This window comes from Phaeoacremonium minimum, assembly GCF_000392275.1.
Source record: "Phaeoacremonium minimum UCRPA7 unplaced genomic scaffold PA7_03_scaffold_290, whole genome shotgun sequence".
Classification (NCBI taxonomy): domain Eukaryota; kingdom Fungi; phylum Ascomycota; class Sordariomycetes; order Togniniales; family Togniniaceae; genus Phaeoacremonium; species Phaeoacremonium minimum.
The window spans coordinates 194,961-220,201 of NW_006921195.1; the positions used below are offsets into that span (position 1 = coordinate 194,961).

Below are 25,241 nucleotides of genomic sequence, written 5' to 3' on the forward strand. Positions count from 1 at the left end.
GGAGACAAAGATCGATCGATCATCAGTAGGAACATACTGCCAGTCTCAAAGATCGCATGCCGACACGTTTTCAACCCTTCTCGGGAACATGTCGGCTTTGCAACTGCTCTTTCCGCAGAGCATATCAAATTCACGGCACGCAAAAGACCGTCACTCTTCTGTTTTGGATAGCCCATAAACGTCTCCCTCGCCCAGTCCAGCCTCCAGTAACAAGCTGCGATCATTGGATATCGTCATCCCTTGCCCCAGCGCCGGGACTTCGGCTCCTGCTTCGCCCTCTGCCGGAGCGCCCGCCCCGTTGACCGCCCCGATTGCCCTTGCCGGGTGGTGGGCGCACAAAAGCAAAGTCGACCTTGACCGTCTGGTCGAGCAGCTTGGTGTCGTTCGCGCCGTCGATAGCGGCGCGCGCCTCAGCGAGCGTAGGGTACTCGATCAGAGCGTAACCCTAGCAGTCTCGTCAGCCTTCAATGCCCATACCGCGTCCCACTTCCGAGCAAATCGAATAGACATGCGCACGTACCTTCACGTAGCCGCTCCGCCGGTCCAGGTTGAGATGCAGGTTCTTGATCTCGCCAAACTCGCCAAACTTGTCCTGCAGCGCCTCCTCGTCGGCCTCCTCGTGCACGTTGGTCACGACGATGATCCAGCCCTCGATGGAGCGCACGGCCGTCGCCTTGGCCTGCGTCTGCATGTCGCCGATCTTGGAGCTGCCCTGCTGGTTCGGCGGCGGGGAGCCCGGCTCGTCGACGTCCATCTCGTGGTCGGCCATGTTGTTGTGGGGTGTGTGTTCTCCTTAGCTTTCTGCCTGCTGAGAATACGGAGGAGAAAGCAGCAGGTTGTCGCGCTCGAGACTACTGTGCTAGAGCTTTAGGCGTGGTTGATAGGAACGAGAGACAACTTCCACAAGGAATGGTTGTGGGCTGAGATTGTTGGTAAAGGTGGGATGAAGAGCAGTGGTTTGGCGAGGTAAGGTTCCCAGCCAGCCTTGTCAGGTACGAAATTATCGGGCTAACCAGATGTGCCCCACAAATTCGTTTAGATCAACGAGCCGCAATTCCTGGGCTCTAGAAATCTTTCATACCTACGTAATTACCATCAGTCACATAGCTTGAATTCAAGATCATGTAGGATCTCAAAGAGTGGCATGGACATGCATATCATAACAAGGTTGACCTCCTAAGCAGAACAAACTCATCGCGAGTTTCTTTCAATTCCTTGTCGGTCTCTGACCAGGCCGGTAAACCATACATAACTCATGCTACCGTGAAAACAAACCAGTTATCCTGCCATCCTAATCCAACAAACGCCGTCCTATGAATACATTAATGCTGCATGATGCTGCCTAAACACTTAGACCGAAACAATCGTTACAATCGTGGCCTCAATCTCATCTTCCGTCATCGCTTGACCCGACATCTTCTGACCTTCTAGAACATCGTACAGGCGGTATACTTGATCACTCTTGATCTCCAACTGATGCTGCAAGGCGACGATTTCCCCGGCCAGCTCCTTCCGATCCCGACGGCCGGCCGACTTATCCAATGAGTTGTAACGAGCCTGTGCGCTCATTGCAGCAGCTTGTAAATGCTGAATCTCGTCCTCAAGCCCCTTAATGACAATAGCAAGGGCGTGGCCTGGCGACTTGGCCGGCCTCATAGTAGGCTCATCCTCATATTCGCCCGTCGGCTGTGGGATACGGTCAGTGACCGGTATCGGTCTCGGCACTATGCCAACCGTCTTTCTTGATTCTCTGATACTGTGACCCGACTTCATAGCCGTCTTGAGGTTGCTTTGAGTAGTTGTCTTAGATGTTATGGTCGAGGTGACATGTTTAGTTTCGGTCGAGAGTCTTGCGCACACGCTGCAGTTCTTGCTCTTATGCTTACACAGGTCGTGGAACACGCGACGTGCTGGCTGAGACAGTGAAGGACCCATGTTCCTCGTGCCATTACGTTCAGTCTTCTGGCTTTCAATAGTGTCCTCAGCAAACACAACTCGACGGGCGTCATTGGTAGATGCGACAGTAGGATTTCCAGTGGTTTCTTTCTCAGTCTCCATGGTGATATCAGGGATGAAGAAAGCCGAGGTCATATTTTCGTCGGCCGAGTCATTATCGGCATCATCTTCTTGAGGTGGTTCCTCCTCCATCGCTTCGGTTTGCTGAGTGGGATCATTTTGCGGCAACTCAGCAGTATCCTCCGGAGCAGCTGGCCGAACTTGCTCAGGAAGGCTTTGCTCTGTCATGTTGGTTGCTCTTGTTGGATCATTCTGCAGCAATTCGATGACCTGATCTCTTGTGGCGATTGACTGCTGAAGAGCTTGATTGCGCTGCTCAAGAAGACTGATTTTGGACTTCAAGTTTTTGTTCTCGAGGAAATAGTGCTCGTTGCTGCGCTCAAGGCCACCATGGTCTTGGGACACCATCGCATGCTGTTCCATTAGAGTTTGGTGCTCAGTGCGGATGGATGCCAGCTCGTCGCGAAGGTCAATTATTTCCTTTCGGGCATCCTCTAACTCCTGCTGTGTCGTAATGTGGCTTTGACGAAGAGAGTCGTGCTGGGTTGTCAGTGTCTTGTTTGTTGCACGGAGAGTTCTAGTTTCCGATAAGAGTGACACCTGTTCCTGGCGGAGAGCCATGTTCTCGGACGCGATGGACTCTTGCTCTTGACGAAGAGCCACATTCTCAGTGGCGAGAAACTCATGCTGCTCGCGAAGGGAATTGTTGTTAGAGAGCAAAGACTTGTTCTCAAGCTGCAGCGTCTCCCTCTCGCGGCGGTAGGTTTTGATGACATTGGCTTCGTCTTTCAACGAGTCAAGCTCTGCCTGAAGCTTCTTAGATGCATCCATTGCATTGCCAAGCTTCTGCAGTGCTGCATCGCGTTCTGCGGATAGAGAAGTATTATGAAGCTCATGGACCTTGATGGTACGATAGGCTTCATCGAGGCGCTCCTGCAGATTTCGGGATTCTAGATTGCGGTCAGAGTCGATCATCCTAGGATAGACATTTGTAACCAAGTTCTTACTCTGAATTTGAGTATTGAGACGCTCGTTTGCAGCCTGATCAGAATCAGAGCCAATAGCACTGTCTGACAACTTCTGGGATCTCAGTTCTTGAATCTCGAGCTGCAGGTCATCGACTTCTCGCTCAAGTTTCTCGGCTTCTTTCTGGAGCATTTCATCGTGCTCCTTGAGAGCTGCAACCTCCTCTCGGACCTTATCCAGAGACACGAAGATCTGTTGCTCCTCGGCAGGAAGATCGATGGCCCGAACATCAGCATGCTCTACAATTGGCTCCTGTGGACGAATATGAGCTTTGCCATTCTTAACAAAGACGGGAGCTCCGTGTGCACCGGTGCTAAGCCTCAGCGTGCCAGAGACCAAGTCGTGAAGGTGGTTGAAATGCGGCATGAAGAATGAGCGGGCAGTCTGATTCGCAGTCATACCGCTCATGTTCATGATTTGATGATTACTAGAATGCATTGATCTTAGTACTAGTGGAGAGGACTGCTGGGGAGGTGTCATCAGTCTTGGCTCGTCGGTCATGGCTGTTTCCACATGACGTTGCTTCGACGCTAGATCTGCCATGTACTTGTCTGCTGCACTTTCCTTGGCATGAGCAACTCGAATGTTGGAGGAAAGCTTGCCGAGAGCAGACTTGTTTGATCCTTGTGGTGAGCCCGATGAGTAGCCAACTTGAGGACGACTGAATCTAGAGGAGCGGCGCGTGGACAACGCGTTGGCAGGAGTGTGTGAGAGCACTGAGCAGTCAGACTCGTTTTCGACGGTGGGCTGCATGCCTGCTCGATCTCGCGGGACGCGATGATAGTGTGATTCTGGTGTCTTTTGTCCGATTGTTGGGGGAATGTTTTCTTTGGCTTCGAGGGCATCGGTGATTCTGCCTCTGTTGGTGCCGTTGTCCGGAACGGCAATGTTTCGCGACCACTCGGGGAAGAAGCGATCTAGCTTGGAGGTCTCGACGGTATACGCGGGTTTTGAATGGCCAAATCGGCCAGTTCTACCAGCAGCACGTCGGTGGCGCGGCAGAATATCCTCGTCGAGCTTTCGTGGAGTCGACTCGCCTTCGGGCTCGAAGGAGAATGTAGATGAATAGCCGACCGTCGTACTGACGGTGTCATGCGAGCCGGCAGAGGAAGGGGGAGAGCCAAATGGCTGGTATCGTGCGCGGTCCATCTCACGCTTGAGGCGTGAGATGTGCAGACGACGGTTCTCGTCGTTGCTCCTCCTGGAGTCCATTGTGGCTCCTCAAGGACCAAGTGGATCGGAGGTTGGTATTGATCGCGATGTGCGGTTTGGGGAAGGAGCAATCGAGTTACTCCTGCCCAATTTCTTGTCCAAGTTGGACAGCTATGAAGAATGCAGTAGCAGATGTCCAATTGAGTATAAGTCGAGGGTGAGTGCGATGCAGTGTGCTATAGCTGCTGGTGCTGCGAAAGTGTAGGTGTATGGTGTATGGTGTATGGTGGTATGGAGGAAGCGACGAAAGCTGGGGAAGGTGTGGTGGACGCGACTGTGTTCGAGAAAGTAAACAAATGCTTGTGCCCCACCGGTACCCGTGCGTATGGACAAGACACCCGCTGCGGACCACTCATGAGGTCAGCTCTCATTAGAAATGCAGTTATTATTCAGAATGAACATCTCAATTGCTATTCATTATAACTCTCGAATTTTTGGACTACTTTTCAAAGTAGGAAAAACCCATTTTGTTCGACAAGTGCATCTGGAAGTGCATGATGAGAGACTTGGAGGTTACTTCTATGCTGGGGCTAAATCAGTGTGGTGGAAGCTGAGCTAACCCAACACTGTCAACCAAGCCCACCCAATCAGATATTACAAGTGTGATACACCCTTCAACCTAAGGCTGTGCCATTCTTCAAGAGATGTAAAATGTGCCTAGGTGGGTATATGGCAACGCCTTTTTCACGAGATCAAAACTATCTAGCCTTGAGATATTGGACGCCCATCATTTCCGCTAGTTGCACTATTGCGTACATTCTTCACTGGAAACATTCGGCCCTGCTCGTAGATTGGAAGCAAACTCCCGATGATTAACTGCGGGCGACGTAGCTGAGAGCGCAGAACTAGACAGAGTGTATGTTGAAGTGTAAGGGTTTGATAGCAGTCATCGGCAGTAGTTTTGAGTTTTTGATAGAACTCATCTTCTGAGGAGACACCAAGTAAATATTGTCTTAGTACCGTCACTCATAATTTTGACATGCTAGCACGTGGTGTTTACTACGGTAGAGCAACACCAAGGATCCTTGTCGGAGGCTCCAAGCCGACATTTGAAATATCAACGAGGCACAGCGATAACCACATTAAAGACCCTTTCCATAGAAGGCTATCCGGTATGCGCAGGATATCCCTCTTTCCAGTCCAAAGATAAGCGGATACGCCCAAAAAGACGATTACGCAGTTGAACGTCTGCGCCATCCATCCCGCTCCAGCATCCCTGCAAGCCTGTCGGATTCGGTACGACGACCAATGGGCATCCTTAGCGGCCCACGGCCACCCCGCAAAGCTTGGCCTGTGCCCGGCTCCTGCATCGAATTCTCTGGCCGAAGCTTAACGTTAATCGTCGCATTCGCAACTCGTTTAGCACTGCCTCTAGCATTTGAGATCGGCCTCTCCCACTGGTGTCTCTGGCAGAATTTGGGAGGGAGATAGGTACGGTACAGGTAGGTCTTAGGTATAAGTATTCATGGTCTCCTATCCTATCGATTCGATTCCTTTTTTTTCATCATTGTCATCAGTATCATTGGTATCAACATCATTCATATCCATTTAGAAGCAAATACTCCGTACTATTAAGCACACTTCCTGCTTCCAGCCTCTCAACCCATCAACCTCACAAACAAAACATACATACACATCCCACTTAGCTATGGCAGGCCTTGTCTTCGGTCTCGTCGGAGGTGCCATCCGCGCCGCAACCGGCGGCAGCCGTGACCGACATCACGACCACATTGTTGTCGGCCCCCAGCCCGCCTACTATGGCGCTCCGTGTGCTTGCCAGATGCCCGGGTCCTGCCGGCTCTGTGCGGTCGACCCAGTGTTCATGTCCCGCCGCGAGGTCCGCCGCGAGCTCAAGTACGAGCGCCGCGCCCTGAAGCACGCCCGGAAGGCAGCCCGGTGGGGCCTCGCGCCCCCGGTCGCCGTCTATCACACCCACTCGCAGAACGGATACGTCCAGCCGCAGCAACAGCAGGGCTACCCCCAGCAGAGCTATCCTCAGCAGCAACAGGGCTACGCGCAGCAGCAGTACCGGTCGGTGCCGGAGCAGCAGGCGCCGAGGAGAGCGTCCTTTGATGAAGATGATCTCCTTGATCAGCCGCCTCAATATGAGCCGGGCGACTACCAGCAACGGCAGCAACGGAGATCTGTCGAGGTCTTGACGAGCGACAGGAAGAACTAAATGCCGTTCCAGCGACGGCTCTTCTCTTTTGATGATTTCTGTATGACTAGATTGGCGCAAAGGGGTTTGGTTTTTTTATGATACCGTTAAGCATAGACTTCTAGACTTTTCACACCCGAGTGGACTTCCTCGATCATGAATATACCTTTTTATGTTGTTCATTCAAGACGATCGCACGACCGTACTGTCCTAATTTTGTGAACCATCGCCTGCCATGCCATTTTCTATGATACAAATTCTATATCGCACATCTTGACATCGAGACCATCTATTCTCAGACAGATGTAGAACCGCCATATTGTTATCAAGAGACGCTGAACTTCAATGCTTCCGCGTGTCTTAACGCTCACCAGCTAGTCGTCGGCTTTGTACCTCGCCCAACGCATTCTTGCCGCTGAAGACGATGATTGTCGAGAGGACACCAACCGCCGGGAGAAGCTGGAACAGATTCCAGGTGCTGTAGTATAGCAGGAACGCGAACTCCATCGCGAAGATGGAGCCGATGAAAGCGGCATAGGACAGGGGAGCCGCTGAGACCGCCTTCGAGAGATGATCGACGTTGGCGCCGAGCGTAAACCACTGTTCCAGATGAATTAGTACATGCTCCCCGCAACTGGATAGAACTTTAGGTACGTACCACTCCAAGAAGCAATGGCAGTGGCGCAAGGACCACGACTGTGAAGAAGAATGACACCACCATGGGAGGGCTCTTAGGATCTCCCCGGAAGATATGGTGGATCTCGGATAGCTTGCCGTAGCGAAGGGGCTTCTCGGCGGCGGGCGCAGCCGCGTTAGGGTCGAGATTGAACTCGATGTCGAACACGGGGCTGAGGAGGCCTTGGGCTGAACCGAAGGATGCGAGAACGACGGTGGCCTTCAGAGGCTTCGGAGTTGAGAGGAGTTGCACGGGGATATCCTTCTGAGACTGTCCCATCTTTGTCAACTACATCTGACCAGACACAGAATGGCATAATGCAAAACATACGATTTGAACCTTCGCCTTTCCGTCATCCTTGACAGTCAGAGGGAAGGGTGCCTCCAAACCAGTCTCCTCGTCCTTCAAAAGCACGAACGCCTGGTGTGGTCGCTTCGCCTTGCCATTGTCCTTCGCAGTCAAGCTAATTGTGACGGTATCCTGGCTTCCTAATGTGACGACCTTCGACAAGGGAGATTTTTGGCTCAGTCTATTCAATTGGGTTAGCATTCAACTTCATCAATTGAGCTATGAGCGGTCCGTTAATTACTTCTCCTTGATGCCATCAGGGCCCTTCTTAGAGGTCACAGAGATGCTTCCCTCATCAAATCCCCAGGAAGATGCTGCTTGAACAGCGCCAGCTGCTGCCAGCAGAAGCGTGGAAACGAGCGACCCTGAAAACCGCATTTTGTGTTGTTGTGTGTTGTGCGAAACACTATGAACCCGTGAAGGCGGTTCAGGTTAGGCGAGGCTGAAGGGGAGGTTCCAAAGAACACTTGTTCCAGAGCTCTTGTAGCTTGGAGCTTGTTACGTGGCGTCAGGCGTCTCAATGCGCTAGTGATCCAGGGGTGTTGTCAATCACGTGCTCAATCACGAGTGCCCTACAACTTCACCCCTTTTCTCTTGAATATTGGCAAGGTTTATCATCCAAGACACGATTATCTTATTATTTTCCTTTTACTTGCATTAATTAGCATCAATAGTCATGTAGGATATCTAACAGTCTATCTTTGGAAGCGTGGATACACCAGATCCCCTTGAATCGGATCTAACATAGCTGCCCACGCATAAGCATGCCGCCAATTCGAGGATCACAATACAATGTGGCTCCTGTACCAAGATATACATTTAACGTCATCCATGCAAATGATTCCCAGTGGCTGAAATCTTAGGATCCACCCTAGTTTCCTAATGTGCCACCTGTGTATCTAGGCTCATGCTCTTGCTGCTAGAGCATTGCTTTAATGAATCCTCAAAGTGAGTCCTGGACAGCATACATAATCCAGCAGCTCTTTCATTCAAAGAGATCGGGATGGAATTGCATGCGATCACGACCCCTTTGCGGTGGCCATGATGAGAGGCCGTGCTAATCCTGAAGGTCAGGTAATGCCCGCCAGCCCATCCAGATCGATTGTGTATGCTACCTCTATAGTTCCGACTTCTCTTCACCATGCACTTTCACCTTTGGTGGAGTCGGAAGATGCCCTTCAAGGTCCATCCACTCAGCGACGAATGCCGTCATGATTTTACCCCAGTCCTGAAGGGTTGGGCCGTGAAGGTGCTCGCCATCATCCTGCATCGTGTGCCACGTCCGCGGAAACGGCGTTGGGATGATATGGAGGATATTAACGCCGCGAGCCATGAATGGGATATGGTCGTCCGAGACAAAACCCCGGCCAAATTGCGTTGGCAACTTTCCCGACTCGGTCAAGAAATGAGTCTTTGGTCTTGTCTCTAAAAGCTTAAGCTTTCGCATCCGGTCCTCGATACTGGCAATATGCTGATATGCCCAGTGGGTTGACTTGAAGTAAGAAGGAACATGCGGGTTCTCTGCTCCCAAGAGATCCAGAAGAACGAAAAGACTGATTGAGTCGAGAGGGCTCTTATGAATGGACATGGCGGGATGCAATTCTGACTCCCAATGCTGGGCCAGGGCACGCGATCCGTAGATCGAGTCCGTATCAGTCCACGAGACCCACGCTTCTTCGCCGTCCAGCAGAAGAATCTGGACGCCTTTTTCCTCCTCCAAGCCATCACCGGTCTCGCCTGCAGCCTCCATTTCCTCCCATCGTTTGGATAAAGCCTCGTCCACGCTCCTCGCAATATGCATGAGCAAGGCGCAAGGCGCGGCGCTGTCCGTGGCTCCGATAAAGCCCTCTGGCCGATAAAGACTGTCATAATGGGCAACGAGGGTCAAGCGGCCGACATCTCCAACAGCCGCCCAGGGCGGATCGCGCCGAAATATGAGGTTCCGAAAGTTAACTAGCTTGTCTCCCGTGGCAGGCGTCAAAGAGGTTGAGTTGTGCCACTCTATCGTCCATTGGGGCAAAGTCTTCGTGAAGAAGTCAACAAAGTGCTGCTGAACCTTCAGAGACCCAGGCGTATCTGGCACCCGTGGTATCAAAATTGGGGCAAGCAATGCGCCGTCATGTATGTCAAAGTCGAGACCTGCCCCAGGGATCTTTTTTAGACTGTTGTCCGACAGGACTGTGTAAGCGAGCGCGGGTAGCAGCAGCGAGCAGATGACCAGAAGCGTGAGCCCCAGGGCAGGACTGAAGCGAGACATGTTCTGGTTACACGAACGCCTTATGGCGATCTACAAGTGGGTTACTGTTTGACCCTCTCCATGTGCAGCATCATGCCCTAGGGATGTCTGATATCGTCGTTGAGGACAGACTGGCGCGAAATACCATCCTAACAAAGGGCTGGAAGTGCATCAGGTCGCTAAGGACACGCTAAAAACGCGGGACTGGCCCGATCTGCCGGGGCCCAAGATGGTGGGGCAGGCCCTGCATTTCAGGTACCATCTAGACTAGAGTCCCTAAATGCCGAGCCTGACATTCGATTGTACCTGGACAGCATCGAACGGATGGCTTGAGATTCGAGGTGAGGTGTAATCATGCTGTACAATACGTATCAATATTGAAGATTAGTTCATAAGAACACCAATCGTATGGATAGGATCTGGAAGGTGAGATCACTTTACTTCTTGTTTCATATAAGTCGATCTCTAGCACTAATCGACATTGATCGCAACTAGGTATTGCTGGAAGCACTTGCCTACAAAACCCAGCTGCCTTTTCCAGACAACCTCATGTCGATATCGGGATTGATCAAACCTTCTTCATATACACAATGAAGAGATATCCGTCGGCGTCAACTTGGAGAACGTGCATTGAACCCCGGCCGATTCGACAAAAGCATCTCGTATTACAGGGACATGCGGCGGATCTCCGGCGGTATGGTGGCAGCTGCGCCGCTATGGCTGCATACGACATAGATACTGATTAAGACGTCGAAGAAAGGATTATATATGCCTAACAAGCTCAGGCGAGACGTTGAGACATGTTCAACCTCTGACCTCTTTCTCGTTTCTCTTTGTACTTCAACAATGCTGTATCCGTCATTCGCAACTGAAGATTGTATAGCGATTGCCTCTTCTTTTCTCAGTGTAGTTTTCCTTTTGTCAATTCCATGGAGACTTTGGCAATTGCACCATGCGCCAGTCAAGGTCCGACCTAGTCGAATTGGAAAGATCAAGAGTGTGAGTCCGCTTGCGCAAGTCGAAACCTCTGCCTTAGTCTTTCGAGTCTAATTGTGTCCAAGGCAAGCGTTGCTATTTACGCACTTGTAGAGATCACACTACCGCTCTTTCGGCCAATTGGTGGAAGTGTATTCGACCTTGTCGCCATCTCTGTCTCAGCTGTTGCGTCTCTAGGACTATGTCTACTTTCGTGGCAGGAGCATCAGCGTTCGGTCCGGCCTTCGGACTTGATTATTGGCTATCTTTTGGCATCTTCAATATGCCACACACTGTCTCTCACCGTACCCGGTTCAACATCGTTTACTACGAGTCTTCTTACGCAGCTTGTGGTAAAGCTGTTTGCATGCGTACTCGAATGTCAGGAAACGAAGTCGATCCTGCTTGACAAGTATAAAGAACTTCCTCCTGAAGAAGCGACTAGTTTCCTCGGCAGGGTGTTCTTCTGGTGGGTGAACCCTGTCCTCGCCCAAGGGTACAAGAATGTGCTAGTAGGCCATCAGCTGCCATCGACAGATCAGAAGCTCTCGTCAGGGTTGTTACGACGAAATATTCTTCGCGCCTGGGACCAACGAGGTTTGTTTATTGCGAATAGACGTAGTCATGACTCCGGTTGCTAATTAGACCACTGACAGCGAAGCCTGAAAATAAAAGCACACTGCTCAGAGTCCTGTTGCATTGTCTTCTACAGCCATTCTCTGCTGTGATAATACCACGTCTCTTCCTCACCATCTTCCGTCTTGGACAGCCTGTACTCATAAGACAAGCAATTCGTTATGTCGTGGAATCATCCACCTCGGAAGATACATCAGTGACTGGGTACTGGATCATCATTACAGCTATCATCGTATATGTTGGTCTTGCAGTAGGTTTCTCGGACCCTCTATGTTTGTTAGGACAACTTAATTCTTAACTCTTGACTCTTTAGGTATCCACAGCGGTCTACAGACATGGCTCAAACCGGGTCAAAGTCATGATACGCGGCTGTCTTGTGGGCCTGATTCATAGCACAACTTTAATCGGTCGAGATGAAGGCAGCGAGGATGGGAAAATCGTGACTCTCATGAGCAACGACGTCGGAGCTCTCGAGGAGTCCGCTGAAATGTTCCATGAGACATGGGCTCAAGTGCTTGAGGTCGTCATCGGTGTCATCTTGTTGGCAAGAGAAGTTGGATGGGTCTGGCCCTTGCCTCTATGCATTATCGCTAGTAAGAATATCGCTTCGATATGCATCGTCTCATTCGCATCTTTGCTGATTATACACAGTATGTTCTCAAGTGAGCCGATATGTTGCCAACAACCTCAAATCCAGGCAAGGTCGTTGGAATGCAGCAACTCAGAACCGTATCTCTGTGACGAGCTCCGTCTTAGGTTCAATCAAGACTATCAAGATGACAGGCTTACAAGATGCTGTCGAAAATCATATACAGGACACACGCAAAAGGGAAATGGAGGCGGCGGGGTCCGTCCGTTGGATGATGTTCGCTTACGGTGTAAGTGGTGAGTCTTCTTGATGCTATCGTTCAAAGGGATATTTTTACGCTTATACGTTTGTAGCAAATGCTCTCGGCTTGTTTGCGCCAGTTTTGACTGTGGTTCTCTACGCTTCTCTTCAAGAGTGGAGAGGGGCTCGACTTGATACGGAAACCGCATTTACGACAGTTGCCATTCTATCTATGGTCACTCACCCAGCGAACATGATCATGACAATCGTGCCGCGTGCTATTGCTTCCTTCTCGAGCTTTGAGAGAATCCAGTCTTACCTTTTGAACTCTCCGAATGAAGACAGACGTCTCATCAAGACTGAGCTCATTAAACCTTCACTGGCTACAAATGGCAGCAACGAACCAGAATTCGCAATACATTTTGGTAACGTCGCCCTTGCATATCGGTCGACATCTCGTACCGTTCTTCAAGATATTAATCTCCAAATTCCTCGAGGCTCTGTTGCAATTTGTGCTGGTGCTGTTGGAGCAGGGAAGACAACTCTTGCTCGAGCTATCCTTGGGGAGCTTACTCCTCAGAGCGGAAGGGTGACTGTTTCTTCGAAGATGATAAGCTACTGCTCACAGACAGCGTGGCTTCCAAATTCGACGATAAAGAACGTTATTTATGGCCCTATACCAGATCATACAAGAGACAAAACATGGTACGAGCAGGTTGTCAAATTATGTTGTCTCGAGCAAGACCTCAAATCACTTCCTGAAGGAGATGATACAGTAGTTGGAAACAAGGGCATGAACCTTTCAGGTGGTCAAAGACAACGAGTCGTAAGTAGACCGGAACCGATCTCATTCAGATTCACTTACACAAAATAGGCGCTTGCCCGGGCCATCTATGCACGGTATGAGATCGTGATCCTAGATGATATTTTCAGTGGCTTGGATGAAAAAACAGAGACCGAAGTCGTCAATAATCTCCTTGGTCCTAAGGGGTTATTTAGGAAAAGCCAAGCAACAGTGTTCTGGGTTACAACTGCGAGTAAGTCATGTGTTACCCTAGTGGTCTTCTATTGATTGCGTTTTCATCAATACTCACACGCAGTAGCGAAACACTTTCCCCTGGCGGACACTGTGGCAATACTTGGCCAATCAACTATTCAGGAGCAGGGACCGTGGGAAAGTCTCAAAGACCATAGCACGCAGATCGCTCATATCATTCATCCGGAAAATGATGAACTCGCTGAAGATCTCGTTGCTTTGCGACAGATTCCAACCAAACCGCAACCAAATTCCGCTCTTACAGATGCCTCAAAGGACCTTAGTCGGAAGAATGGAGACATATCGCTTTACGGCAGGTGCAAATCGAGATCTGAAAACGTAAAGATGCTAATTAGGCTGCAGGGTACTACTTCAAGTCTGCTGGTGTTAGAAACATTGCTATCATGACAGGATGTACTGCGTCTTACTCCTTCTTCACTTCCTTCACACAATACTGGCTTAAATGGTGGACCGAGTCCGACGCAAATCAAGCAATGTTTATTGTCGTGTATTTTTGTCTCATCTTCACAGCTTGGATTTCCACAGATGGCAACATGTGGTAAGGTTCCTCACTGTCTTCCTTTGGCTGGCTTCTTACGTGAAAAGGACTACTGGTCTCCGGATAGCTCCAACTGCAGGTATCAAGCTTCACGAACGTCTTCTTCGAGCGATTATGGGGTGAGGATACATCGACCTTTGTTTGAACATTACGGGAACTGACGCATTATCAGTGCACCTTTACTATATTTCTCTGGCACACAGTCAGGGAACATCTTGAATAGGTACGTCATGCCATCGCGAGATCAGGTCCGTTTCCTGACCATCTTAGGTTTGGTCAAGATATTCAGCTTGTCGATAAGCAACTAGCAGCTGCGACTCAAGGCTTCATTACTCGTAAGTGAATTCGTGGGATGAGAAAGTGACATGCTGACAGTATTCTCTCAGAAATCTGCAAGCTGATTATGCAGACAACGATCCTCCTAGTCGTTCAATATCGGCTTGCTTTGACCTTGCCATTCTGTGCCATTATTGTGTACATTGTCCAGAAAGTGTATTTGCGCACATCTCGACAGCTGCGATATCTTGAACTAGAGTCAAGATCAGCGGTTTATTCGAGTTTCCTCGAGACGGTTGGCTTTCGCTTACTCTGATATCGTGCTTGGGCAGCGCTAACCATTTCATAGGCTCAAGGCATTGCGACAATCAGAGCTTTTGGCTGGCAGAAAGAGATCGCCGATGACAATACCAAGCACCTAGACGATTCACAGCGGCCATTCTACTTACTCTTCTGCCTTCAGAGGTGGCTCAACGTTGTCCTTGATCTGTTGATTGCGATGCTTGCTATTGGCACCATCGCGCTTGCCGTTGCTCTCAGGGGCTCAACCACAGGTGGCCAAGTAGGAGTCGCACTGAACTTGATTATCGTTGCCAACACGACTCTCTTGAGCCTTGTGACATGGTTCACAAATATTGAAATAGGACTTGGTGCTATTGCGCGTCTAAAGGAGGTCGAAAATGACACGCCGAAGGAATCTTTGAACGATTCTGCTGGAACACAGGTAACCGTTCCAACCGCATGGCCATCGTCTGGTAATGTTTATTTCAATCGCGTGAAAGCATCGTACAAGTAAGTCGAGTACTATACCTGCTTCTTTTCCTTTCGAAAAGTATTAACACTACATAGTCCCGATGCCTTAGCCCTTCGTGAGGTAGATCTCCAAGTTGCCCCTGGCCAGACAGCTGTAATATGTGGACGGACTGGGAGGTGAGGGAAGAAAACTGGCATTCGTACATGCGACATGCTAATACTAACTAGTGGTAAATCTTCTTTGCTTTTGACTCTCCTCCGCTTGCTAGAGGTCGAATCTGGCTCTATCACGGTGGATGGTGTAGACATCAGCGCCGTTTCCCATGCAGCGGTTCGCCGACGAGCATTTATCACCGTCTCGCAAGATGCGTTCCTTCTTCCTGATGCATCACTCCGCTTCAACCTCGACCCGTATCTTGAAGCCTCGGAGAGCCTGCTCGTTGATCTATTGAAACGCACTGCGCTTTGGTCACACTTTGCTCATGCAGAGCCTTCTATTCTTGGCGGCGCTGATGATGACACTGACGAAAGTGTTCGGGAACGGATTTCGGAGCTGCTCGAGCAACCACTTGTGGCGTTGCCATCGCTATCTGTTGGACAGTCACAGCTTTTGTCTCTAACACGAGCCCTAGTGCAGATCAAGATTGCTTCGGAGCTTCCTGGGAGCTCCGCAGCGTACTCGGATACGCCAAGGGGCAAGCCAATTGTGCTTCTCGATGAGGTGACAGCATCGCTTGACCCCGTAACCGAGTCAAACATGTACGACATCATTGAAGAGGAAATCATCAATCACGGCCACACTGTAATCATGGTCACGCATAAGCTCGGCGCATTCGCCAAGAGGATGCGGCCTGAGAAGGATATTGTTGTTTGGATGAAAGATGGCAAGGTTGAGAAAATAGGGGGTGCGGAGGATATCTAGATAGAACCCATGGCAGGAACTCCAAAAAATGCTAGAACGCTGGCACAAAAACACACAAAAATAACAAGCCCTCGTCATCGCCATTGAATCTCTGCCTCCCATTTATTTAGATTTGCTCTTAGCTCGTTCATCGCCTCGAGCTCCTCCGCCGCGTATTTTCTGAATTTGCCCACCGTCATATTTTGGATTACCCTGTATCCCTCTTCATTAAACTGCCTCGCCTCCGCAAACTTCCCCTGTCTCCCTAGCGCTTCGATGAGAATCCTCATCCCGCCAATTGCCTGCGGCGAGTCTGGTCCCAGCGAGACAAAGTTCTGCGCCATAGGGAGGAACCGTCTTGCGTACATCTCGGCGAGCGTATATTGACCTTGCTTTATTTTCAACCACGCTAGCCCGCTCAGGGCGCCGAGATCTGTGGGCGCTTTCCGCACATTGTCAGTCCTAGCCTCGTACGCGGCCATCAGCGTGTGCTCTCGCGCCTCGGCCGTGTCGTACAGCTCGAGCTCTTCCTCCAGCGACTCGAGCAGGTACTGCTGGTGGCGCCATTGGGCATACTGCTCCGGTGTCAGCATCCCTGGGGGGCCGAGCGCATCGCGAGCCACCCGGTCCTGGGCGATCTTGTAGAGAAGCTCGAGTTTGGCGCGCGTGGGCAGTCTGGGATCGAGCGGTAGGGCCGCGGTCTCGGCGGGAGTGAATACGAGGAGGAACTGGCGGCCGAGATGCTGGCGGACGGCGTCGAGGGGCGTCCAGAAGTCGCCGACGGGCTTAGGTGTCTCCCAGGGGAACCTCTCAGGGGCAGCTTGATAGTCGGTGGTGCCGGTCGCCATGGTGGAACGACGACGTTCGATCCGGCCGAACGAGGCGGAGGGGAAGAAGAGCAGCGGCAACAGCAGCAGGTTGGGGGCGGCGGCGGTCTACTACTTTTAAGTATTGCTCAGGGGCGCGCGCGAGGGATCGTCGAGACCTTGGTTGGAGGCTCAATAGAGTTTGGTCCCGCCGGTCCGGAGCGCATTGTGTGTCTGCTCGTGTGATGAGGATTAGACGATAAAAGCACCACGGCTCGCTCACATGGCCCCGTTTAGAAGGAGACGAAAATCTCACTGCCTGGCGGCCCAACACACGGCCATTATGCAACGACAATGACTACTACATGTTCAATAAGAACCAATCTTACACCCTCTAGACGGGCAGTATGCGGCGCAATACTGCTAGTGTCGATCAATTGGCGCGCTCGTGTGCTATCCGATCCGAGCCTGCTTTTATTCTGCTGCCTAAGGAGTCCGAGGGGCCGAACTGACCCCCCGACAACGCGGAGACAGCGAGGTTGTGGAACAAATCAGGGAGAAGGACTATATAATCAAGGGGCTGCTCAATGCCATGCAGTAACCATGTAACATATCTACCGATACCAGGAGCGTAACTGCGTATCTGCACGGGCATATAGAGCACAGGGTCCTGGATATGGCAAGACCAGATGTGTGAGGAGTGGGTTTGACGGGAGGAGCACGTCGTCTTGATCCTTCGTGTTCCAAGATGGGCAGAGATCACTGTGGAACTATGCTTGAGCTAGATCCATGGCCTCTTCGGTTGCGGCAGACATGTGGGAATGCCGTTGACCGTCTTACCATGGCCGACTCCGTGTCGGTTAAAGAGCCGATGACTCCGGAGTCAGATATGTTGATCCATGTGCCGTCACGGCGCGGACCGAGCTGATGCCTCGCACTTTTGCGAACTGTGGGGTCAGACTACGGCGCTGTCAGGACGGACGGGCTTCTGGGATCAGGGAGAGGGCGCGTGAATCGTTTTCGTTTAATAAACCGAAGTGAGACATTCGTACAGCCGAAGGATTGGCTTGGCAAACGACGCCATCGATGCTAAGTGATCCTCCTGACGTCTAAATCCCCTTTCGGCGATGACCTAATCGCCGATACGCTCCCCTCGCAAGCCACATCACTCTCTTTACTTAACACATCGGCTTTCTCGACAACTCCTAAATTTTGGAAAGAGAGAACCGGGAAGACCTGATAGAGTTCCACCGATTCCTCCACTTGGCTTGGTGGCTTCTTCACTCAATGGCTGCAATTCGTTGGCTTTTTGAGACCGCAGGTCTTGGCTTAGTTCCGACGATGTTCGGACTGCCAATGTCCTTCCCCATACAGGCGTCATTTACATCACCAGCCATGTGATAGAGGAAACACCATGACGCTCGCGGATTTTATCTTGCGGACATATCGTCCGTAATGTTGTTTGTGGATTTAGGAGATTGGCCTAACTCACTTCAATGGCATATTCTGCATCGACAACACTTCTATAAGAAGGTTGAGACATCGCGATCAAGTCTGAGGCTGTCGTTCATCACAGTCCACAACAATCTAGAGGCAAAAGCAATCCTCGCAACTCATCTTCGTATACGCAAGCCAACAAGCCACAACTCCTATACCAACATTCAACAAAACCATCAACATCACACAAATGGCCGACCTCGTGTTCCTCATCACCGGCGCCAGCAGCGGCTTCGGCAAGCACACAACCCTCGAGGCCCTCAAGCGCGGCCACAAGGTGATCGCCACGGCGCGGAAAGCCTCGCGGCTCAGCGAGCTCGAGGCAGCCGGCGCGGTCGTCCTGGACCTCGACGTGACCGCCCCTGAAGAGGCGCTCGACGCCCAGTTCAAGGCGGCCAACGACATCTACGGCAAGATCACGCACGTCATCAACTGCGCGGGCTACATCCTCGAGGGCGCCGTCGAGGAGGTCAGCCAGGCGGAGATGGCAGCAACCTTTGCGACCAACGTCTTCGGGGCAGCCAACGTGTCGCGCGCCGCCGCACCGTACCTGCGCCAGGCGGCCGCAGACGGCAACCAGTGCGCGATCGCGCACTTTGGCTCGCTGGGCTCGTGGTCGTCCGGGCCCGCGGTGGCGCTGTACTGCAGCACCAAGTTCGCGGTGACGGGGCTGACGGAGGGCCTGGCCGGCGAGCTGAAGCCGTTCGGCGTCGACGCGTGCGTCGTCGAGCCGGGCTACTTCCGCACGGGGTTCCTGAACGTGGGCACGGACAGCGTGCACCGCGTGCGCGCGGCGCGCGACCTGGCCGTGTACGACGGCACGCCGGCGCACGAGGTCCGCAAGGGCCTCGAGCAGTACAACAACAATCAGCCCGGCGACGTGGCCAAGGGCGCCCGCGTCATCGTCGACGTCCTGACCAAGCGCGGCGTCGCCGCCGGCAGGGAGATCCCCGTCAGGCTCGTCCTCGGCTCGGACTGCGTCGAGGTGATCAGGCAGAAGATCAGGGAGACGGAGAAGATCCTCGAGGAGTGGGAGGCGATTGCGCGGACGACGGACTATTAGACTGGGGGCAAAAAGGGGGGATTCTATCGGTTGTTGAATAAAGTGCTTACTTCGGTGATCTGCGCTGCAAGCTTTGGTGTTCGGTAATTGTTAGCTTTGGTATAAATAAATCTCACTTGATCCTACCTTCTTTCGTTCTTGTCTGATTTGCATGTGCTTGATCCTCCTCGACAGAAAAAAGGGGTTTCAGCCAACGCATTGGTCTTGCCATACGACCCTGCACATCACAGCCTACCACCAAATAGGTTATATGAATCAATTTGTGCCTTATACGTTGAGTATAGTCGACCTCAAGCTATTAAAAACGCTGCACGTAATCCCGACACTCTGCCGGCTGGCTCTATAACAAATGCTTTGCCTCCTCTATATGGAGTACTGTATCAACATCAACAAAGACGACCAAAAAATTCAGTCATGAAGGCCCCTCAACGCCAGTTGAATGCTAATTAATGATGCCTTACTTTTTCGAAAATGCCCCCGGCCCGCCCCAAAAAAGCCCAATGCTTATAAGCATCCCGTATCAATCGACGCGCCGGCTGACTTGCAGCTAGCGGAACCCCCTTTTTTTCATATCGAGCGCATTCATACTCTCGAAACAGAATCGATCGTCATCGACGATCAAGTTTTGAAGCTTGCACTTCTCTAGAAGCCTTGTAATGGTTCTATCTATTACAGCGCCGTCGCACCGGCCACTTTAGTCTTTTCTCTTTGTTGAGCCGTTGAGTATCCCGTTCGTCTGGCCGTTGGCGACCTGATGCAGCCGCTTGTTCTCCATCTGCTTCTCGTACGGAATTGTCAGGGCGTTGATGCCCAAGAAGTCACAAATGGCGTTCGTGACGAGGAACGCCCAGCGGAAGTAGACGATCGCCGCGAAGATGAAGTATCCGTACAGGTAGTACAGCTCGACCTGCGCAGAGACCTGCGGCAGCCCGAAGCGCGGCAGGTTGCCGAGGAGAGCGCCGCCGACGAGGGGGAACAGCATGACGGTCCAGTAGGGGAAGGGCTGGCGGGTCAGATGGGCGAGGATCATCTTGGTGGTCATGCGGCCGAAGACGAAGGACATGGTGATGCAGAAGAGCACCAGGTGGTTCTCGGAGCAGAGGGTCGAGTACGGGCTGTACAGCCACGCGGCGATGGAGCATGCGTAGATGGTGAACGGCGTCCACTCGAGGAACACGGGGGCGATGGGCAGGCCCTGCCGGTGCCGAGCCTGCACGACGTGCTTGATGCAGCCGGGGACGTGCACGAAGAAGCCGCCCACAATGATCAGCACCCAGATATCCCGCACGCACAAATCGCCCAACTGGTCGGCATATCCGAAGAGATGGTCCTTGCCGAGATTGTCGCGGATGGGTGTCGTCCAGATGGCCGGGCCGTAGTACCCAGAAATAGCCATGAGGGCACATGCGATCAGGAGACCCTCGGTCGGCCCGTTGACATAGCCTAGATACAGGGTGTGGCTGTGATAAGTCTCCCAGGTAGAGAAGAACATCGGTAGGCAGGGACATAGCGCGGTAAATACGCCGACCTTGGATGTGCCCAGGCCCATGGCGGCTGTCTCGAGCAAACTAGCCAGGGTGCAGTTGAGTGAATCGATACCGTGGTCGAAGAGCTCGCCCAAGCCACTTGACGTGCCCGTCCTCCTAGCCTGCTTGCCATCAATGTTGTCCATGGTCTGATACATAAACAGACCAAGGGCGAAGCTGTAGTAAAGCCATGCCGGGCCCTGATTCCACGAAAGCAAATCGTCAGCATGTAGACCCTTATATCGTAGCTCAAGGGAAGAGGGGGTATCAGCACGACATACCGGTCCCACCAGATCGGGCATGAAGATGACGAGCAGCACAATGTTTGCCAGGATGAAGAAGAAGCCGATCATGGTGACCATGTTCGGTGCCAGCCATAGCGGCAGCAATTCGACGGCCGCATTCCACTGTTCATGGGATATTTCTTAGCTGGCGGTGTACCTTCAAGGGGCCGCACGGGTTCGCGGCGCTGTGATCTGCAGGGGGGAGGGATGGTCTCGTACATAAGGTCGCAGGATATAATGGGAGACGGGCGACTTGTCGACGGCCGAGTACTTGTAGGACTTCAAGTGAATGAGGGCGTCTTCCGAGATGCACTCGGCGACGGCTCGCTCTGCGTCTCCATTGTCAGTCTGCTGCGCTGTGCTGTGGTGCGCGTCCCTGGATCGACAAGACATTTTTTGGTGGGGCAGGGGGGGTTCAGGGCCAACTCACTGCTATTGTCGGGCGCCATGGTGTCGGATCCCTGCTGCTTGAGGGAGCGCAGGCCGTTGCTGTATAGCGTCTCGAGCTTGGAGGGAAGAGAGGAATTGTTCACGGGAACATTCTCTGTGATAGGAAGAGACATGAGGGGATGTGTGCAAAGAGAGAGAGAAGAGGGAGAAAAAGAAGAGAGACGGCGCGATGCACATACGGCGGCGGAGACGGTTTAGTAGGTAGGTATAGTTGACGTGCAGTACAGTAGGCGCAGCAGGTGCAGCAGACAGGTAGACTGCTGGCTATTTAGTTGGTTGTTAGTTGGTTAGTTGGTTGGTTGGCTGGCTGGCTGGGTGGATGGATGCAAGTCGGTGCTTCCAAAACGTTGGACGGAGACGAAGTCGGGGGCTTCCCAATGACTGGAGACATCTCCGATCTGGCAATTTTAGCCCCTGGCAGCCGTCCCACCACGAGTCCACGACACGACCACCACCCCGGGCTTCCACTAATTAGACCGTAGCTGTCCCCCAGCAGCCACTGGGAATACCGTAGCTTTTCTGTTGAGCTCACAGGACGGAGGACGCACACACACCGGGGCACCCTCTCGGGGGATTATCACGAATCAGCGGCCTGAAACTTGCTGTACCTCACCTCCTTCAGTGCAATGATGCTTTCCCGCATCTTCCACCCCTTCCCGGCCGCCATTTCTGACACGTGAAAGCGATGGTGAATCATCAGAGGCGGTAGACGAGTACCTTGGTAGAGTTGCGTATTAGGCTGAGCATCCAACTCAAAAGTCTACAATGCATAATGACATCCCGATCTAGTAGTCTCGATAAGCTTGCAGACATCGGCCGCTGCATCTGCACGTAGATGTTATGTACAAATGCCATCGTGCTCACATATCTCAATCTATCAGTTTCTCCTTAGAACACTAGCGGTCAGGCCAGTAACAGGTAGTAAAGAGGTCATATGTGTTGGGACGGCGCCGGTCTACATAGTACATCCCGGCTCCACTTCTTTTCGTCTCCAAAATGGACATGTTAACGGGACAGCCCGTTACCTTAACTTACAATAAGTTATTCGTAGAACGGACAGATCAGAACACAGGAGAGCAGATGACAATGTGATGAGGCATGACTTCGATCCCTTGCAAGATTGGGATCTCTTCTCCATTGCTGCTGCCTTCTCCGAAAACACCTGAAATCTAGCAGTCTAGCCAATACGCCCAGACGTCTGTAACGCCGAATCGACGCTGTCCTTTCCCCTGGACGACCCAGGTAGTGTGATGTCTGCCCCAAGCCACCAAGGCTCCGATTGATGCCCTTGTGGACAGGTACAGGCTGAGTAAACATTAAAAGCATTACTTGCTCGCACCGGAATATGATTAGTCGTCCCTTGTCTTCCTCCAGTTCAATCTGCCCACACTCCTGCTGCATTCGCAGCACTTCTTTCATGGTCCTCACTTCACCGCCATACTTCCTTACAGCTTGGGGGGTCTGATACAAGCCTTTTCAGACTTTAGTCAAGTAGTACAGGTCACCGGCCACGCATTTTACAGCATGAACGTGAAACCTGCGAAGAGAGCCCCGATGCTGAGCAGCATCGTGTACACACGCGCCATCTCAAAGGTGCCGGGGGCAAAGTTGTCCTGGGGCGTGGAGGTCGACGTAGATCCGCCCAGGCCGGTGTAGATCGTGTCGCCCGTGGCCGTAGCACCACTCGTGCCGGTAGCCGCCATCGTGGAGCTGGTCGTGCTGTTGACGCGGGTCGGGTTGAGAGCACCGCACGGGTGGTCCTGCCGACAGTCGGCCTGGCACGACGAGTCGCCTCCGCAACCGTTGACGCACTGGTTGCCCCATTCCGTGCAGGTGAAGTACGGCAGGCTCAGGCTGTACTCGGACACGTTGGGCTGGAGGTTGTTGTTGCACAGGCATGCGTAGGTGAGAGTGTTCTGCAGTGCATGGTTAGTCTCTCGGCTTCGACTCATAGGTAGAAGATTTGCTTACTGGGTCACACGAGTTCTCCTTGGCACCACCGGCTCCCTCGTCGTTGCAGATCGAAGGGCATGTGCTCAGCTCATATTGGCACCACTGCTCTGTGCATTTGCGTCAGCAATTGGCATTTGTCTGCCACTAGATATCAGACATACTCCTTGTAGACAGAGGGACACTGTCGGGGTTGATGTAGTAATCGGCTTGCACGGTTGCAACGAGGGCGGCGGCCAGGGCCAGGAAGGCGGTCTTGAACGAAGGCATGATGGGATATCGGGGAGATGGAGTGTACTGAGAAGCTCGGAAGGGATAAAAGTAGTAGTTCGATCGTGAGTATTATGAATTAAGAGTATTAGGATAAACAATATTATCGGAGAGCAAACGACAGCTGAAATAACAAAAAGATTATATGAAAATAATGTCCAAGCGAGGCGGACAAGAAAGCGAAGAGAGATTCAACTTCGACAACAACACAACAGCTACAGCGAGAGTCGGGACCCTGATTGAAGGTCGAGATGGCAGATTGCGAGACCAAAGAACGAGAGGAAGCACCCAATGTGAGCCGGGGGTGGAGCTTTAAAGAGAGACAGTGACCCTCAGACCAGCCGAGAGCCATAACCATAGTCCGGAGCAAAATAAAAGGAGGCCAAGGGTGTTGCATGGGGCGCTCCGTTCCAACTGTCACCTTAAACAAGGAGTGACTTCGCAGCCTCCCAGCTACAATCCCTGCTCTCCCGGGCGCTTTTGGCCCGCGGCAGGGTTCTCAGGCCATTCCTCCAATCTCGCTCCAATCACAGCGCCCAATTCAATCAAATGGCAAGCTGGGGGTCCTCGTTTTTGGGCGTCCCGCAGCTCTCCAGACGCACGCAGGGATGTTCGGGGCTTGCAGCTAGCTGCAAGCCGGTGGCACACCAGAAAACAAATCCTGGATTGACACCGGCTTCTGAGGATGATAGAACTGTTTGACGATCTTCTTGTTGTCTCACTATCATCATTGTGGCAGGCTGATCCATATACCGGTAGGCTCTCTACATTCAGAAACCTTGAATCCCACCGATGCTCTGCCTAGTAGCCGTGAGATCTCTGTGAGGAAGGCGCCTTGTCGGACATTTGTGCCAGCATATGTGCAGTGCGATCCAGTCTGAAAAGACCGGTGGTTGGCGATGGCGTTGCATGGTCCAACCGCCATCGATGTTAGTGTAGACCTCGTAGGCTCGAGACCGTCTACGGCGGGACACTTTAGCCTCCATCGCCTGCCTCGTGTGTGACCACAGTCCGGATTTCCAGTCCATTACGAGCACACCAAGACTCCCATCATGCAGCTTGCAGTGAGACCCGGAATCCACAATGTGAGCATTCTTTTTGCCCCTCACGGGCTCAGGCCTCGTATTTGATGCCGCCTCAGCATGCCCCGCAGCCAACTGACCTGCTTTGTGGATAGCATCAATGCGGGTGAATTGTGCCAGATAGAGAAGCTGGCCTGGCCGTTGTCAAGTTATACATGTGCCGAGCGGACGCACTACTCAGAAGTAGTCTGTTGACGGTGCTGTTAGGCCTGAGAGCCACTCGAGAGAACCATCGCCCAAAATAGAGATTCGTCTTGAGCACTATTTGATGGGGCAGAGCTTCGAGCTGTTTAGTGATTGGCGGTTACGAGGAGCCCGAACCCTACTCTCAGCATTCCAAGCTGTGCGCCACCAACACTTCGTACACAACTTCACCTACATGCTGGTTGCTGTGAGGACCGACACGCAAAATGTAATCCGGAGACAGACACAGCAGCGATTTTTGTTGTTTGCCAACTGCATTTCCAAGGTACGTGCACCGATGACCTGTCCGTGCTGACCGTGTTGAAATAGTGATATGCTGGATGTGCATGGAACCTCAAGGTCTGATAAGTCAGAAACATCTGAAAAATGAGACAATTACTGCAACCTGCTTTCCTTGCTGTCGACTTGTCGTATCAAGTTTCAAATGAGCAGACGGCCCACTGTCGGCGTCCTATTTGTTCGCCATTTTTCT

General features: G+C 52.1%; 9 protein-coding genes across 9 annotated transcripts; 3 read left to right on the top strand and 6 right to left on the bottom strand.

Moving 5' to 3' along the window:
* Positions 1-220: 220 nt before the first annotated feature.
* Positions 221-769, bottom strand: UCRPA7_3663 (putative rna-binding protein 8a protein; the record flags this gene model as incomplete). The annotated part of the gene is made up of 2 exons (XM_007916398.1): positions 221-445; positions 521-769. The coding sequence occupies 2 exons, from the start codon at positions 767-769 to the stop codon at positions 221-223; spliced, it is 474 nt and encodes a 157-aa protein (XP_007914589.1).
* Positions 770-1,350: 581 nt separating this feature from the next.
* On the bottom strand, positions 1,351-4,254 carry UCRPA7_3664 (putative rhoptry protein; the record flags this gene model as incomplete). Its single annotated transcript, XM_007916240.1, has 1 exon — positions 1,351-4,254. The coding sequence occupies one exon, from the start codon at positions 4,252-4,254 to the stop codon at positions 1,351-1,353; it is 2,904 nt and encodes a 967-aa protein (XP_007914431.1).
* A 1,648-nt stretch (positions 4,255-5,902) lies between these two features.
* On the top strand, positions 5,903-6,433 carry UCRPA7_3665 (hypothetical protein; the record flags this gene model as incomplete). The annotated part of the gene is made up of 1 exon (XM_007916228.1): positions 5,903-6,433. One exon carries the CDS (start codon positions 5,903-5,905, stop codon positions 6,431-6,433), a length of 531 nt encoding a protein of 176 aa, XP_007914419.1.
* Positions 6,434-6,772: 339 nt separating this feature from the next.
* Positions 6,773-7,814, bottom strand: UCRPA7_3666 (putative oligosaccharyltransferase subunit ribophorin ii protein; the record flags this gene model as incomplete). Its single annotated transcript, XM_007916367.1, has 4 exons — positions 6,773-7,012; positions 7,071-7,358; positions 7,419-7,617; positions 7,678-7,814. 4 exons carry the CDS (start codon positions 7,812-7,814, stop codon positions 6,773-6,775), a joined length of 864 nt encoding a protein of 287 aa, XP_007914558.1.
* A 5,828-nt stretch (positions 7,815-13,642) lies between these two features.
* UCRPA7_3667 (putative atp-binding cassette protein) lies at positions 13,643-15,658 on the top strand (the record flags this gene model as incomplete). The annotated part of the gene is made up of 6 exons (XM_007916360.1): positions 13,643-13,707; positions 13,880-13,930; positions 13,978-14,042; positions 14,094-14,278; positions 14,333-14,775; positions 14,965-15,658. The coding sequence occupies 6 exons, from the start codon at positions 13,643-13,645 to the stop codon at positions 15,656-15,658; spliced, it is 1,503 nt and encodes a 500-aa protein (XP_007914551.1).
* Positions 15,659-15,732: 74 nt separating this feature from the next.
* Positions 15,733-16,670, bottom strand: UCRPA7_3668 (hypothetical protein; the record flags this gene model as incomplete). Its single annotated transcript, XM_007916371.1, has 2 exons — positions 15,733-16,572; positions 16,623-16,670. 2 exons carry the CDS (start codon positions 16,668-16,670, stop codon positions 15,733-15,735), a joined length of 888 nt encoding a protein of 295 aa, XP_007914562.1.
* A 1,460-nt stretch (positions 16,671-18,130) lies between these two features.
* On the top strand, positions 18,131-19,003 carry UCRPA7_3669 (putative estradiol 17-beta-dehydrogenase protein; the record flags this gene model as incomplete). The annotated part of the gene is made up of 1 exon (XM_007916378.1): positions 18,131-19,003. The coding sequence occupies one exon, from the start codon at positions 18,131-18,133 to the stop codon at positions 19,001-19,003; it is 873 nt and encodes a 290-aa protein (XP_007914569.1).
* A 694-nt stretch (positions 19,004-19,697) lies between these two features.
* Positions 19,698-21,376, bottom strand: UCRPA7_3670 (putative cholinephosphotransferase 1 protein; the record flags this gene model as incomplete). Its single annotated transcript, XM_007916316.1, has 4 exons — positions 19,698-20,729; positions 20,811-20,936; positions 21,033-21,142; positions 21,244-21,376. The coding sequence occupies 4 exons, from the start codon at positions 21,374-21,376 to the stop codon at positions 19,698-19,700; spliced, it is 1,401 nt and encodes a 466-aa protein (XP_007914507.1).
* A 1,404-nt stretch (positions 21,377-22,780) lies between these two features.
* On the bottom strand, positions 22,781-23,483 carry UCRPA7_3671 (hypothetical protein; the record flags this gene model as incomplete). Its single annotated transcript, XM_007916209.1, has 3 exons — positions 22,781-23,179; positions 23,235-23,323; positions 23,378-23,483. The coding sequence occupies 3 exons, from the start codon at positions 23,481-23,483 to the stop codon at positions 22,781-22,783; spliced, it is 594 nt and encodes a 197-aa protein (XP_007914400.1).
* Positions 23,484-25,241: the final 1,758 nt, after the last annotated feature.